The 17,576-nt window shown below is 44.4% G+C and overlaps 1 protein-coding gene across 1 annotated transcript in view; it reads left to right on the top strand.

Moving 5' to 3' along the window:
- LOC311240889 (tubulin-specific chaperone D-like) overlaps nt 1-16,951 on the top strand; it is a 115,320-nt gene extending 98,369 nt beyond the window's left edge. Inside the window, 7 exon segments of the mRNA XM_084329494.1 lie at nt 1,401-1,522; nt 2,613-2,690; nt 3,815-3,904; nt 5,433-5,520; nt 14,357-14,466; nt 15,032-15,116; nt 15,821-16,951. Coding sequence (XP_084185620.1) covers nt 1,401-1,522; nt 2,613-2,690; nt 3,815-3,904; nt 5,433-5,520; nt 14,357-14,466; nt 15,032-15,116; nt 15,821-15,835 — 588 coding nt within the window. The 3' untranslated portion in view covers nt 15,836-16,951.
- The last annotated feature ends 625 nt before the right edge of the window (nt 16,952-17,576 follow it).

Below are 17,576 nucleotides of genomic sequence, written 5' to 3'. Positions count from 1 at the left end.
GTGTTAATATGTTCTTCTTACGGTTGTCTGTTATCCCAGTGTCAGGTTCTGCTGTCAGCCCAGTTATCCGAGACAAGGTTTGCTTGTTTTGTTAGGAGTTTGGCCAACAGGTGGCGCCAGAGCTCCTCATGTAGTCGACTCCAACCCCCTGACCAGCTAACCCTCTGAGAGGAAACAGGTTGTGTTACTTTGGGCCCTGTCTCCACTTTCTGTCCTTGTAAACGATATAGCAGCAACAACGATCCAGAACAATCTGATTAGGAGCTGGTCTCATCCAGAACAACCTGATCTGAAGCTGTTCTCATCGAGAACAAACTGATCTGAAGCTGTTCTCATCCAGAACAAACTACCATCCCCAGGCCATCAGGCTGCTAAACGAACAATAATCGCTAAACGAACAATAATCACTATGCAACAACCATCAAATGCACACAGCACACACACCCACACGCACACACTCACTCAAACAAACAAACAACACACTGCAGCACCCACTCTCCACACTTTAGATCACACAAACACACTTACACTTTATATTTATTGATAAAGGATTTGCACTACAACTCGTACACCTACTGTGAATTGTACCTAAACTGCACCTCGTCCATTTATGCCTTGCACTATATAGTATTGTATATTAGTACACTGCACAGTATTGTATATTGTATGGTAACTACGTCTACGAACATTGTACATATGTCTAAACTGAACACTGTGACCTCTTTTTTTACTTCTAATTTTTACTATGTCTTTATTTCATACTTATCTTGTCATGCACAGTCTCTGGAGCGCAACAGTAAGAAGCATTTTGTACAAAAGTATTCTGTACTTCTGTATGACAACTATTAAAGAAACTTGAAACTTGAACTTGAACTTGATCTGAAGCTGTTCTCATCCAGAACAACCTGATCTAAAGCTGGTCTCATCCAGAACAAACTGATCTGAAGCTGTTCTCATCCAGAACAGGCTGATCTGAAGCTGTTCTCATCCAGAACAAACTGATCTGAAGCTGTTCTCATCCAGAACAGGCTGATCTGAAGCTGTTCTCATCCAGAACAACCTGATCTGAAGCTGGTCTCATCCAGAACAAACTGATCTGAAGCTGTTCTCATCCAGAACAGGCTGATCTGAAGCTGTTCTCATCCAGAACAGGCTGATCTGCAGTCGGCCTTGTGGAGCTACTGGCAGACATGTTTTTTCCCATCTGAACCCGTGTAGTAGTACAGTGTGTGTGTGTAGTAGTACAGTGTGTGTGTGTGTGTGTGTAGTAGTACAGTGTGTGTGTGTAGTAGTCGTAGTACAGTGTGTGTGTGTGTGTGTGTAGTAGTACAGTGTGTGTGTGTAGTAGTCGTAGTACAGTGTGTGTATGTGTATAATAACTACAGTTCCCTCCTCTCCAGGTTCGCTTCTCCTCCCAGTCTCTGTTTGACCACCTGAAGGGCGTCCAGGGGGACAGCGCCGCTCTGGGTCAGTTTGCAGACGCACTGCTCACCATCTTCAGAGACCACCTCCGCAACGACAGGTACACCTTTTCACTTCACACCACCTCTCTAACAGGTACACCTTTTCACATCAGAGACCACCTCCGCAACGACAGGTACACCTTTTCACTTAACGCCACCTCCGCAACGACAGGTACACCTTTTCACTTAACACCACCTCCCTAACAGGTACACCTTTTCACTTCACACCGCCTCCCTAACAGGTACACCTTTTCACTTCAGAGACCACCTCCATAACAGGTACACCTTTTCACTTCACACCACCTCCCTAACAGGTACACCTTTTCACTTCACACCACCTCCCTAACAGGTACACCTTTTCACTTCAGAGACCACCTCCATAACAGGTACACCTTTTCACTTCACACCACCTCCCTAACAGGTACACCTTTTCACTTCACACCACCTCCCTAACAGGTACACCTTTTCACTTCAGAGACCACCTCCCTAACAGGTACACCTTTTCACTTCAGAGACCACCTCCCTAACAGGTACACCTTTTCACTTCAGAGACCACCTCCCTAACAGGTACACCTTTTCACTTTAGAGACCACCTCCCTAACAGGTACACCTTTTCACTTCAGAGACCACCTCCCTAACAGGTACACCTTTTCACTTTAGAGACCACCTCCCTAACAGGTACACCTTTTCACTTCAGAGACCACCTCCCTAACAGGTACACCTTTTCACTTTAGAGACCACCTCCCTAACAGGTACACCTTTTCACTTCAGAGACCACCTCCCTAACAGGTACACCTTTTCACTTCAAACTAGGGATGTCCGATATTAAAATGTCTAATTGGCTCATTTTGTTGGGTCAGTGTTGTGTGTAAAATTAAGACTTGTAACAATGGGTAGGATTAAAAAAAACTTAATCTAGATTCAGATGTTTACTCCATTATACCTTTTACTACCATAAGTGTGTATAAATTAAACATTACGAAAAGTAAACATTTTCTTTACTAAAAAGTGACACTTTTCCTGTTTCTGAAGTGACATTTTGGTTTGTGATTATGCTCACTGCATGTAGGCTTCTCTCAGGTTCCAGTCAAGGGGGGGGGTTGGTACCGCCCTGCTGAGAGTTAACTGTTTGACCCCATCTCTCCGCAGGGTATCCATTCCCTTCCTGAAGATGCTGGATCAGATGCTCGCTAACAGCTGCTTTGAGATATTCACCACCCAAGAGAAGTGAGCATCAAAGAGAGCATTACGGATGTGGTGACGTTGTTTCTGACCAAAGAGAGACGACGCTGAACTCTGTCTGTCCTCTGTCTGCCATATCTATCCTCTCTCTCTCCATGTCTGTCCTCTCTCTCTGTCATGTCTGTCCTCTCTCTCTGTCATGTCTGTCCTCTCTCTCTGCATGTCTGTCCTCTCTCTCTGCATGTCTGTCCTCTCTCTGTCATGTCTGTCCTCTCTCTCTCTCTGCATGTCTATCCTCTCTCTGTCATGTCTGTCCTCTCTCTCTCTCTGTCATGTCTGTCCTCTCTCTCTGTCATGTCTCTCCTCTCTCTCTCTCGGTCATGTCTGTCCTCTCTCTCTCTCTGTCATGTCTGTCCTCTCTCTCTGCATGTCTGTCCTCTCTCTCTGCCATGTCTGTCCTCTCTCTGCTGTCTGTCCTCTGCTGTGTCTCTCTCTACATGTCTGTCCTCTCTCTGCTGTGTCTCTGCTGTGTCTGTCCTCTCTCTCTGCTGTGTCTGTCCTCTCTCTCTGTCATGTCTGTCCTCTCTCTCTGCCATATCTGTCCTCTCTCTCTGCTGTGTCTGTCCTCTCTCTCTGTCATGTCTGTCCTCTCTCTCTGTCATGTCTGTCCTCTCTCTCTGCATGTCTGTCCTCTCTCTCTGCCATGTCTGTCCTCTCTCTGCTGTCTGTCCTCTGCTGTGTCTCTCTCTACATGTCTGTCCTCTCTCTGCTGTGTCTCTGCTGTGTCTGTCCTCTCTCTCTGCTGTGTCTGTCCTCTCTCTCTGTCATGTCTGTCCTCTCTCTCTCTGCCATATCTGTCCTCTCTCTCTGCCATATCTGTCCTCTCTCTCTGCTGTGTCTGTTCTCTCTGCCTTGTCTGTCCTCTATTTGTCTCTTAAGACATGTAATGTATAATATAACTGATGGGGCATACAGACCCTCATCTGCACCTATGTTAACTCTTTATTTTTCTAATTTTTATATTCAGATCTCATTTGATTGCCTATATGTATTTCTTTCTACTATTACCCTGCCCATACCTATACCCCACCCCTCCCCATGCTGCTATGACTCCCAAATGAACCCAAGGGGATCAATAAAGGAATATCTTATCTTATCTTTATCTTAAGTCACCCGTTCTGCATGGACCTGCTGTCTCTCTGCAAGGAGGAGATCAAGAAGTCCAAGGACGTCCAGAAGATCCTCTCCGCTGTAGCCGTGTGAGTCTCCTCTCCATAGCAGCCCGGTCTCTCTTAAAATATGTAAATGAAGTACCTTGTCCCCTGTGGTCGATTAGTGCTTGTGTTTTCTGACGAGGCCATGCTGTACATACAACACGTGATACACCGTGGCGGGGGGGGGGGGAGGACCAGAGAGGGGGGAAAGGGGAAAGGACCAGAGAGGGGAAAGGACCAGAGAGGGGAAAGGACCAGAGGGGGGGAAAGGACCAGAGAGGGGAAAGGACCAGAGAGGGGAAAGGACCAGAGAGGGGAAAGGACCAGAGAGGAGGAAAGGACCAGAGAGGGGAAAGGACCAGAGAGGGGAAAGGACCAGAGAGGGGGGAAAGGACCAGAGGGGGGGGAAGGACCAGAGAGGGGAAAGGACCAGAGAGGGGAAAGGACCAGAGAGGGGAAAGGACCAGAGAGGAGGAAAGGACCAGAGAGGGGAAAGGACCAGAGAGAGGAAAGGACCAGAGAGGGGGGAAAGCAGAGAGGGGGGAAAGGACCAGAGAGGGGGGAAAGGACCAGAGAGGGGAAAGGACCAGAGAGGGGGGAAAGGACCAGAGAGGGGGAAAGGACCAGAGAGGGGAAAGGACCAGAGAGGGAAAAGGACCATAGAGGGGAAAGGACCAGAGAGGGAAAAGGACCAGAGAGGGGAAAGGACCAGAGAGGGGGAAAGGACCAGAGAGGGAAAAGGACCAGAGAGGGGAAAGGACCAGATAGGGGGAAAGGACCAGAGAGGGGAAAGGACCAGAGAGAGGGGGGAAAGGACCAGAGAGGGGAAAGGACCAGATAGGGGGAAAGGACCAGAGAGGGGAAAGGACCAGAGAGAGGGGGGAAAGGACCAGAGAGGGGAAACGACCAGGGGGGGGGGAAGGACCAGAGAGGGGAAAGGACCAGAGAGGGGAAAGGACCAGAGAGGGGGAAAGGACCAGAGAGGGGAAAGGACCAGAGAGGGAAAAGGACCAGAGAGGGGAAAGGACCAGAGAGGGGAAAGGACCAGAGAGGGAAAAGGACCAGAGAGGGGAAAGGACCAGATGGGGGGAAAGGACCAGAGAGGGGAAAGGACCAGAGAGAGGGGGAAAGGACCAGAGAGGGGGAAAGGACCAGAGAGGGGGAAAGGACCAGAGAGGGGAAAGGACCAGAGAGGGGGAAAGGACCAGAGAGGGGGAAAGGACCAGAGAGGGGAAAGGACCAGAGAGGGGGGAAAGGACCAGAGAGGGGAAAGGACCAGAGAGGGGAAAGGACCAGAGGGGGGGGGGGGGGGGAAGGACCAGAGAGGGGGGGGAAAGGACCAGAGATGGGGGGAAAGGACCAGAGAGGGGAAAGGATCAGAGGGGGGGAAAGGACCAGAGGGGGGGGGGGGGGGAGGACCAGAGGGGGGGGGGAGGACCAGAGAGGGGGGGAAAGGATCAGAGGGGGGGAAAGGACCAGAGAGGGGAAAGGACCAGAGGGACCAGAGAGGGGAAAGGACAAGAGAGGAGGGGAAAGGACCACATGTGTTGATGTGTTGTTTGGTGTGCCGCAGGTTCTGTGGGCTGATCCAGTTCCAGGGGGAGGTGAGGAAGAGGATTCTGGCCCAGCTGCTGATTCTGCTCTGCCACTCCTTCCCTGTGGTAGGTCTTCCTCTCACGCAGGACCCTGCTACACCATCCCCTGGCGGAGTCATTCTACAAGGCTTATTGCTTGGAACTGTCGTGTAGACATTTTGGGGGAAATCTAAACTAAACTAAAGGTTTTATACCAGAATATAGACTCATGAAGCCAATGATTTTTAGGACCTCTCATTATAAGTTGGCTGTGAATAAGCCCGACATCTCTGCTGGCTCCTACTCTACTCTAGTCCAGGGGTTCCCAAAGTCGGGGTCGCCAGATGATTCCCAAGAGAAAAAAAAATTAAGATATTTTCTTTTGCAGTCAGGCCACTGAACTTAGAAGCAGGCCAGGACAGTGTTTCTAGTTGCAGCAGCGCAATAGTTTGATAACCTAGGTGGGGAACAACCAGGAGATCACTGCAACTCACACAAGTTGGAGAACTATCTCTCTCTCTCTCTCTCTCTCTCTCTCTCTTGCTCTCACACACACACACAAAAGGAGCCGCATGTGATTGGTGGAGGCGGGTCCCTTACAAAAAACTGTTGTTGCTAATCATTGACACATGCTAGCCTGTAATAATCCCCAGAAAAATCTACTTTGCATTTGATATATTGCAAATATATGCCATCACACACACTGGCATTTAAAGGGTTAGAATTATAAAATGTATATGTCGTGTTATGATCAGGGCTGAAGTTGAATAAAAGATTGTATTATTTTCAATCTGACATTACAAAAAAACTGAAAATCCATCAAAATCAGTGTTGTTGCTAATCATACATATGCTAGCCTGTTTTTTAACAATAATTTGTGATGCCATCACAAACACTGGCATTTAAAGGGTACAAATAAAAAAATGCCTGCACCAGAATGCAGGAAATGAAGTCTTTGTAACAAGAAATGTCCTGGTGGGGGACCCCCAGACCCCCTGCTTAAAAATGGCCTGACTGGGTCTATATTTTGCACTATATTTCCTGGCCTGAATGATTTCCCCAGTCCGGCCCTGGTTAAAAGCCTCCAATGCTTATTAGTGTGTGTGCGTTTGAACGTGTGCATGTTTCAACCATACATTTCCATTTATAAAAAAAATATATATAATTTTTTTTTAAATTATATAATAGTGGGGGTCGCGGCTCTCTGACCCCGTTATTTTTGGGTCGCGGCCTGAAAAGTTTGGGAACCCCTGCTCTAGTCATTCTAGAATGCCTATTGTTTGGAACTGTTGTGTCGACATTTTGGGGAAATCGCACTAAATTGTGCATTAAGTTGCTTAACACTTTCTATGCCACTCACGAGTTTTCTCGGAATTATTAATATTACGTTGAAAGCCACTCACGAGATTTCTCAGATTTTTTTTTTTTTTTGCGATCTGAAATCATATTGCATCACGCAAGCCTACCCTAGTCTACCCGAGAGCCGCCGGCGATCAGATGTGGAAAAAAGCGCCCCCTATCGTCTCCCAGATGACATAAGGGATTTTGGAATGGACTCAATGAAAATGGATGGGGGAAAAAATCCTGTACTCCACATTTTCCAGTCCACTGATGCAGCCGGGGTTACCACAGTTCATTATGGATCCTCTGAGCGCCGCGGATCATGAATTCTACTGTATACACGTTAGATCTATACACTTATCGATTTCTTCGAATGGTGATCAGGAATTGGAATATACCAGTTGGATACCATCTGATATCAGGTAAGGAATCTATGTTATCAGTGTTAGGATAATCAGACTCATTTTGATGAAGATATAAGCTGTTTTGTGAAATGTCCTCTATCGGTTTCACTGTAAAATTCATGAGGAAATCAACACGGCTATTATCAGCGCGCCGCTCGAATGGGCGTGCGTGTACGTATAATATTGATCATCTAGCGTTTATTTGAAAACGATTCATAAATAGGCCGACAAATATCAACGTTCTGGAATATTCCAGTAAAAGACGATTATCACAGAATGGCCCAGAATGGGCTGTGTTTTACCTCCAAAACGGGTGATTTTCAAAATGCTCTCAAACGGAAATGAAGCGATAAAAAACCAATCTGCCTTGACAGCACTGACTGGAAAATGATTCTTTGATAAGCGACGGGCAGATTAGACACATATCCATAATTTAAAACATAGATTAGGCGATATTAACGTTAACATTAAAGTGGATGGTGGCATTCAAGCGCTAACTCTGCCGCCACCTGGTGGCACTGAAAGTGTTAACAGTTCCGCCGTAACTACCTAACAATGGAGTGTTTGTTTGGATGTGTTTGGGATGGGGGGTGGATTCCATGTTGTTTACACTCAAAAGAGCAATAGGCGGCCGTTGGTTTTGGGCAGATCTTGGAGATATTTTAGAATCCTTCAACCGAATTTGACAACGCCCTTCCCGATCAAAACGCATCAGGACACCTCCAAAGCCACGCCCCGCTAGGTAGCTAGCAGGCAGCTATGTGTTAGCAGCAGGCCTTTGTGTAACAAGCACATGTGTCACTAGAGGGTTTGATTGACAGCTCGCTCGTTCCAATCATTTGACTTGGTCGTTCGTTTGATTGGATGTCAAGTTTCAAGTTTCAAGTTTCTTTAATAGTTGTCATACAGAAGTACAGAATACTTTTGTACAAAATGCTTCTTACTGTTGCGCTCCAGAGACTGTGCATGACAAGATAAGTATGAAATAAAAACATAGTAAAAATTAGAAGTAAAAAAAGAGGTCACAGTGTTCAGTTTAGACATATGTACAATGTTCGTAGACGTAGTTACCATACAATATACAATACTGTGCAGTGTACTAATATACAATACTATATAGTGCAAGGCATAAATGGACGAGGTGCAGTTTAGGTACAATTCACAGTAGGTGTACGAGTTGTAGTGCAAATCCTTTATCAATAAATATAAAGTGTAAGTGTGTTTGTGTGATCTAAAGTGTGGAGAGTGGGTGCTGCAGTGTGTTGTTTGTTTGAGTGAGTGTGTGCGTGTGGGTGTGTGTGCTGTGTGCATTTGATGGTTGTTGCATAGTGATTATTGTTCGTTTAGCGATTATTTTCGTTTAGCAGCCTGATGGCCTGGGGATAGAAGCTCCTTCTGAGTCTTTCTGTGCTCGCCATAAGACTCCGGTATCGCTTGCCTGACGGCAGCAGTTCAAAGAGGCAGTTGTTCGGGTGGCTCGAGTCCTTAATAATTCTCTTAGCCTTCCCTTGCACCGCTTGTTGTAAATGTTCTGGAGGGTGGGAAGCCCCCCTCTAATTGTGCGTTCGGCTGAACGTGTCACTCTTTGTAGTCTGCTACGGTCTTGTGCAGTGCTATTCCCAAACCAGGAGGTGATGTTGCCGGTCAGGATGCTCTCTATTGTACATGAGTAGAAGTTCCTAAGGATCTTCTGACTGACTTGGAACTTCCTTAGGCGCCTGAGGAAGTAGAGGCGTTGTCGTGCCTTCTTCACAACACTGTCAATGTGTGTGGTCCATGTCAAGTCCTCGGATATGTGGGCTCCGAGGTACTTGAAACTGTTCACTCTCTCAACTGGTGCCCCGTCGATGCTGAGGGGGCTGTAGTCCTTGACCCCCGACCTCCTGAAGTCCACAATCATCTCTTTTGTTTTGCTGACGTTCAGGGAGAGGCAGTTCTCCTGACACCACTGTGACAGGTTCTCTACCTCTTCCAGGTAGGCCCTTTCGTCGTTGGCAGAGATCAGGCCCACCACTACTGTGTCATCAGCAAATTTGATGATGGTGTTGTTGTTCCGCTGTGCTACGCAGTCATGTGTGTACAGGGAGTAGAGGAGGGGGCTCAGAACACAGCCCTGGGGGGCCCCTATGTTGAGCGTGATGGATGAGGAGGTGCAGTTGCCGGCTCTTACCACCTGGGGTCTGCCCGTCAGGAAGTCCAGGACCCACTGGCACAGGTCATAGTTCAAGCCCAGGTCCCTGAGCTTGGCTATGAGTTTGGAGGGGACTATGGTATTGAATGCTGAGCTGTAGTCGATGAACAGCATTCTCACAAAACAAAAGGCTGGCTGCCACAAAACAGTCACATCTAGAGACCTCAAAACCTACTCTAGCGAGGCCTTCAACCTTGAACTGGAGAGTCTGGACTGGTCAGATGAACTCAATGGTACACTGGTTGACGAAACATGGCTTGGTTTCAAAACCAAATTCTCAGCAATACTAAACGACATGGCCCCCCTAAGAACCACCAGGGTAAAAAATCGCGCTGAGCCGTGGATGCACTCCGAAATACTGGCCGCTATGAAAACCAGAGACAAAAAATGCTCTGAGTTTCGTAAAAGTCAGTCAAAGCTTACTAAAAGCACGAGCAGTGAACTCCAAGCCCACGTGACTGAACTCAAACTAGAAAGAAACAGACTAAGAAACGACGTAAACTCCATGATCAAAACTGCAAAAAAGAATTTCATCAATGACAAAACTGAGGAAAACAAAAACAAACCACGTGAACTTTGGAAATTACTCAATAATCAACTAGGATGCAGTAAAAAACTTAAAACCAGATTCTCAAACATAAACATAAAAACTGACAACACGCTCATCACAGACAAGCTGGATGTAGCCAATTACTTAAACATTTTCTTCACAAACATAGCCACAACACTGGTAAACAAACTACCCTCCCACTCAGGGCTTTATGGGGTAGAACACATAGTAGCTTTCTACAAAAACCTAGGGGTCCGCAAGGACGACTTCAAGCTGGAAACGGTAACAACAGATGAGGTACTCAATAAACTGAGCGCCCTCCAACCTAACAAGGCCACTGGCCATGACAACATCCCCTCCAAATTCCTCAGAGACTCAGCAGCCGCCATCACACCAATCATCACACACATAATAAACCTCTCCATAAAACAGGGACACGTCCCCAAGGACTTCAAAATTGCGAGGGTGACCCCTCTGCACAAAAAGGGCAGCAAATTAGACCCAGGCAACTACCGCCCTGTTTCTATTCTCACCTCCATCTCGAAAGTCATGGAAAAAATAGTCTACGAACAGGTCGAAAAGTACCTAGCGGAAAAAAATCTAATCTACGAATTCCAATCTGGCTTCAGAACATCCCACTCCACTGACACATGCCTTCTCTATTTGAATGACCACATCAAACAAGAGGTGGACGCAGGCAAATACTGCGGCATGGTCATGCTGGACCTACAAAAGGCCTTTGACACGGTCAATCACTCCATTCTGATTGACAAGCTAAAAGCAATTGGTTTTGATAGTCTATCAGTGAGCTGGATGCAATCCTACCTTGAGGGGAGGGAACAGATGGTGGAGGTAAACGGTACCCTATCCCCCCCCCTCACAGTGAGCTGTGGTGTTCCACAAGGAAGCATACTAGGACCGCTACTGTTCCTAATTTATGCAAATGACATGTCGTCAGCTTGTGACTGCAACTTGTTCCTGTTTGCGGACGACTCAGCCCTGCTGGTCTCTGACAAGAACAAGTTACAGGTTGAAAAAACCCTCAGCTCGGAACTAGGCAGAATCTGCATATGGCTCGCTGATAACAAACTATCATTACACATGGGCAAAACAGAGTCCATTCTCTTCGGTTCAAATAACAAACTCAGCAAGACCGACGGCTTCTCAGTTACAGTGGGTGACAATATTGTCACAAGGAAAGATGAAATTACCTACCTAGGGTCCATCCTAGAGGCTAATCTCTCCTGTGACAAAATGGCATCCAATGTAATAAAAAAAGTCAACCAACGAACTCGATTCTTGTACCGGATCTCCTCTCTGGTAAACAAGAACACCCTGAAGACTCTGGCAGGAGCACTCATTCAGGGGTACTACGACTATGCTTGCACCTCATGGTACCAAAGCACCTCAAAGGCGCTAAAAACAAAATTACAAACATCTCAAAACAAACTGGTCAGACTACTGCTTGACCTTACTCCTAGAACCCACCTCACCCCTGCCCACTTCGACAACCTAGGATGGCTTAGAGTAGACGACAGAGTACAACAACTTGCAATGGGCCTGGTCTACAAGATACACTACACGACCAAGGTACCCATGTACATGTCAAAATACTTCCCAAAGGTCAGTGAATACCACGATCACAACACCAGAGGGAGCTCCACAAATCATGTCAAACCCAGATTCGGCTCAAATAAGGGACTAAACACGTTTCGCAATTATGCCACATCAATGTGGAACGCCCTACCCAAAGCTGTAAAGGAATGTGGATCACTACCCACTTTCAAAACCTCTCTCAAGGGACACCTACGGGAGACTGCAATTCAACACTGGCCCCTGTAAATATCCTAACCCAATCATTCCAACCCCCTCCAATGTACAGTCATTTACCTAGTATGGTTTTGTCAATAGTTCAATGTACAATTGTGTTTGTTTGTACAGTGTCTCCTCCCCCCCCCCCCTCAATGTACAGTGTTACTTGTTTATACAGTATGCCCCCCGCCCCCCCCCCCCCCCCAACCACCTCCAATGTAAATTACCCAGTATGGTTGTCAATATCCCAATGTACCCAACCCCCCCCACCCAACCTCCAATGTACAGTTTCTACGTCAAATGTATATACTCCCTTTTCTTGACTCCTTCTGTATCACAAACAGTACTGTATTTGCAAATCTGGTATGTCATAAATGTATAGATGTAGCAGTACTGACTATCTGTATGTCATGTATGTCATATATGTCTATATGAATTGAAAATGGGGGACCCTGATGGAAACAAGACAAACGTCTTTCTCAGGTCTGCATCCCCTTAACAATTGTATGTATTGAGCCGTACTGTATTGTACCCATTCTGCAATCTGTTAAATAAAGTTTTCATTCATTCATTCATTCATTCACATAGTTCCCCTGCCTCTTGTCCAGATGTGATGCTGCTGTGTGCAGCACATGGGCTATGGCGTCCTCCGTGGACCTGTTGGGGCGATATGCAAATTGCAGAGGGTCCAGGTTGATGGGGAGGGAGGAACAGATGTAGCCCTTCACTAGCTTCTCAAAGCACTTCATGGCTATGGAGGTGAGGGCTACAGGGCGGTAGTCGTTGAGGCAAGCGGGCGTAGATTTTTTGGGTACAGGGATGATGGTGGACTTCTTCAGACAGGTGGGGATGACGGCCTGTTCCAAGGACAGGTTGAAGATGTCAGTGAATACCGGGGCCAGTTGGTCGGCACAGACTTTTAGGACGCGGCCGGGGATGCCGTCCGGTCCTGCTGCCTTCCTGATATCCACTTTTTTAAAGATCCGTCTCACCTCATGCTCTGTTACCCTGAACACTGAGTCTCCATCAGCAGACCCCCCCCCCCCCATTGCCGTGGTTTGTAGGCTGGTGTTGTTATTCACAGCCTCAAACCTCGCATAGAAGGAGTTGAGATCATTTGCTAAGGAGATGTCACTGTTCAGTTTGAGGGGGGTTCCTTTGTAGTCTGTCATTGTTCTGAGGCCCTGCCACATGCCTCTAGAGTCAGCCTGTTCAAACTGAAGTTCAACTTTATCCCTGTAACGCCGTTTTGCCTCTATTACTGCTCTCCTGACGTTGTAGCCGTTCTTTTAGTCTTATTTTCTTTGCATACTATCGATTACTGTTGAGATATAATAAGACAGTTAAAATGTTGACAAATCGACTGCCGCCTATTGATCCTTTAACCACTTTAGGCTACGTTCACACTAGGCAAAAGTGGCGCAAATGTGATTTCTTTGCTCATATGTGACTCAGATCACACTTTCTCACAACAGTGTTCAACAGCACAAATCACATGGAATCTGATCATTTCAATTCTGACTTGGGCCACTTTAATATCTGGTCCTAAATCAGATATAGATCAGATTTGTTTGCAACGCGACCTCAGTTTGAACAGTCATGCGACTTTTTTGTCACTCTAGATCGGCATTTGTCACAATCTTCTTTACGTCCATCTTCTTTACGTCCATCTTCTTTACGTCCATCTTCTTTATTGTTCATCTTCTTTATTGTTCATCTTCTTTATTCTTCATATTCTTTATTCTTCATCTTCTTTATTGTTAATCTTCTTTATTGTTCATCTTCTTTATTGTTCATCTTCTTTACGTTCATCTTCTTTATTGTTCATCTTCTTTATTGTTCATCTTCTTTATTGTTCATCTTCTTTATTGTTCATCTTCTTTATTCTCCATCTTCTTTATTGTTCATCTTCTTTATTGTTCATCTTCTTTATTGTTCATCTTCTTTATTCTTCATCTTCTTTATTGTTCATCTTCTTTATTGTTCATATTCTTTATTCTTCATCTTCTTTATTGTTCATATTCTTTATTGTTCATATTCTTTATTGTTCATCATCTTTATTGTTCATCTTCTTTATTGTTCATATTCTTTATTCTTCATCTTCTTTATTCTTCATCTTCTTTATTGTTCATCTTCTTTATTCTTCATCTTCTTTATTCTTCATCTTCTTTATTCTTCATATTCTTTATTGTTCATCTTCTTTATTGTTCATCTTCTTTACGTTCATCTTCTTTATTGTTCATCTTCTTTATTCTTCATCTTCTTTATTCTTCACCTTCTTTATTCTTCACCTTCTTTATTCTTCATATTCTTTATTCTTCATCTTCTTTATTGTTCATCAGTTCAGGAGCGAGGGACCAGTTCACACTGGCATCTGATATCGGCCACATTTAAATAATCATGTGAACAACCACAAACAAAACAAAAAAATCTGATCTGAGCAATAGATTGAGCACTATAAGGCTCGCAGTGGGAACTTAGGCTTGGTGTTGAGTAAAGCACGGAGAACATCTGCGCTTGATGCCAGAATATAGACCCATGAAGCCAGTGATTCTTGGGACCTCTCATTATAACTGTGGATAAGACCGACTCTAACCCATCTCCCTCCTGCTCTGTAATCTGCAGATCAGGAAGACCACAGCCAGCCAGATGTACGAGATGCTACTGACCTACGACGACGTCATCGACCCAGAGGTGTTGGACGACACCATGACCCTGCTGAGTGACACTAACTGGTCAGTATTCAGGTCGGGGTTGAGGGGCATAACGCACCTGTTAGATTAGATTTGATTAAAATGTATCGTCATCGTGCAGCACAAGTACAGCACAACGAAAGGAAGTTTGGCGTCCGACCAGAGTGCAAATGTAACAGTAAAGTGCAATAGTAATGTACAGGTGATTAAACGGGGTATAAAATATATAAATGAGTACTACTGAATAATAGTGCTAATGTGTTGTAGTATTAATACGTACAGTGATACAGGTATAAAGACACTATGGTAGTAAGTCATACTGGCCAGCAGTGTAACTAGTAAGAGTAGGTAAGGGATATGTACAGATATATATATATATATACACTACTGTATATACAGCATTATTGTACATACTGTTACTGCCCCAAAATACAGCAAATACAGTTTAAAACTCGTATTTACTTGTTGTCTACTGTTAGTCATTGTATCAACAGCTCGGTCTCGGTCAATCAACTAGAGAGTGAAAATAGATTGGACCTTTAATGAATGTGTCTTTGTGTAAGATGAGATGATGTCCTCATGTCGTCCTTCTGCATGTCTGCTGCAGGGAGAGCGACATCGTCACACTACGACCCCACCGGAACCAGCTCTGTGATTGGCTGGGAGTGCCGATACCCCAGTTGGTTGTCAAGGTAACTGTAGAACCGAAATGTCGTCATCAGAATCCGTTTTACTGTCACATCCCTGTTCTGTTAGAGTCTTGGCTCCTTGACCCAACAGCAGCAGCAGCAACAGCAGCATCATCAGTAGTACAAGAACAAAGAAGCTATAAAATAGTGTAAATGTTTAGAAATTAGCAACATAGCAATTAGTGATGGACACGAGTAATGTTTTCCCAGATCCAGTACTCTCACGAAATACTCAAGTAGTGCAAGTAGTAGAGTAATCGATTACTCGCGCCTATTCCTAGTCATGATATCAAGATATCGTAACTTGGATCATTCCTTTTCCTCAATAGATTAGATTAGATTAGATTCTAATTTATTGCCATTATACAGCAACAACAAAAATCTGTTTGCCATCCAACCAGAGTGCAAATGTAACAGTAAAGTGCAACAGTAATATACAATGTACAGGTGGTTAAACGGGGTATGAAATAAATAAATTAGTAATACTGAGTAATAGTGCAGATCAGGTGAATGTACAGAGTTGTAGTATTGTTATGTACAGTGATGCAGGTATAAAGACACTATGGTAGTAAGTCATACTGGCCAGCAGCGTAACTAGTGAGAGTAGGTAAGGGATATGTACAGATATAGATATAGTATCTACAGATATGTAAAAGGATATATATATAGAATATAAATGTATAAATGTATTCCCATTCTCTCAACAGATACCTGTCCAGTAAGCACAGGGTTCTTCTCAGCTCCCAGACAGCAGGAAGCCACATGTACCAGACAGGAAGTCACCAAGTACCAGACAGGAAGTCACCAAGTACCAGACAGGAAGTCACGTGTACCTGACAGCAGGAGTCCATGTTGACCGCGGCTTCGCCTCAAACGGTCCGTCTCAGTGAATCGGTTGTTCCTTCCATATGCCCGACATCAACTGTATGGAACGCTATGAAACTTTACTATTTTTTTTATTGTAAAACTATTAATAATGTTCTGTCGCAATCTGTCAATTAACTTCATAACTTTCCATGATTTGACAATAAACAGACCAAAAACACCATAGTTGTTCTCTTTGTTGTATCAGTGCAACTTCAAAACGATATAATTTCATTCCTTTTCAAACTTTTATTTATTATTTCTCATTTACAGTCACGTCGTGTGTACATACAGAAATAAGCACCAAAATAAAGCACACGGCATATAAAATCACAACAAAGAGACAACAAGATGAGGCAAAAAGCAAGGATAACAAATCAATTAAAACACGTACAAATTGACAAAGGTTGGCGATTTTAAACTCTTTTAAACTCTGCAACAGAGGGGAGAATCTCAAGCTTTAAGGACTGTTGGAGTTAATTCCATGAGCTAGGGGGGCATCATAGCAAAATGCATATTTACCCTGTTCTGAGCAAACTCAGGGGACCTTAAGGACCAGCCAGTCACTAGAACGGGTTCCATAGGTTCCAGAATTCCAAAATTGTAGTATAAGGAGGTAGCTTACCAATAAGGGCCTTAGAAATGAAGAAATACCAGTTTTTTTTTACGCCTCTCCATCAAAGAGGGCCAACCAACCTTCTCATAAAGGACACAGTGATGAGTGTTGTACAGATGAAGCGCATAAAGCTGTTTTCTTTTACTTTGAAAATTTGTCACTTCCGCCTCAGTACTCAGCTACAGTTGAATGAAAATACGATGCTAAGCTAGCGAACATTGCATTCCTTATTCCATTTCAGTAACGTTATGTTTTCAAAGAATTAAGGACATGTCAACAACAGGGTGGATCTGGAATGCAACTATGTCTGGATTATGCATTGAAACTCGAAAGACAGTAAATAAACTAACTAATAAAACGTTCAAACTGTTCCAACTTGTGTATTGTTTTCATAAAAGTCGACTAAGATTGTACTCTTGTATTTTGCACTGTATGTCACAGGTGAGCTTGCTAGCCATTAGATTGTTAACGTGATACTCTGCAGTGCAGGTGAATAAAGTAGAAGCACTTCTTATTCTCCACTTGCACAACGTGAAGTAGGCACTTCCGGTAGGACTTCCTGGTTGCGAATGGTTCTTCCGATCCCATCCAAATACATTGTTTTCAGCAACTTTTCTCCTGTTATTTAAACAACTTTGTCGTCACAGAGAGGTAATGAAACGTTTGTATTATTATATTATAGAATGTATTTAATAAGCAAACGTTTGTCAGCAGGGTTTTTGGACTGTATTTCATGTAAAAAACGTTTACTGTTAGTTTACTTGCTCAGCTAATGCTGGCTAACAGAAGCTAGTTGATAAACGGGCCGGATTAGCTTTGAGCTAACGATCTTTGCCTTGATGTATTCATTCCATTCTAAACATAACGTTAGTTTACAAAACATTACCTGTCTATATAACGTTGAGGAACAAATTATAAAGTGTGTGGGTGTGTGTTTTGGTGAACATTGGATCGCAAAGCAGAAAATGCATTGCAGTTAAAGA

Source organism: Notolepis coatsorum, assembly GCF_963971535.1.
Source record: "Notolepis coatsorum genome assembly, chromosome: 14".
NCBI classification, from domain to species: Eukaryota; Metazoa; Chordata; class Actinopteri; order Aulopiformes; family Paralepididae; genus Notolepis; species Notolepis coatsorum.
This window is presented reverse-complemented; position numbering and strand designations above follow the sequence as displayed.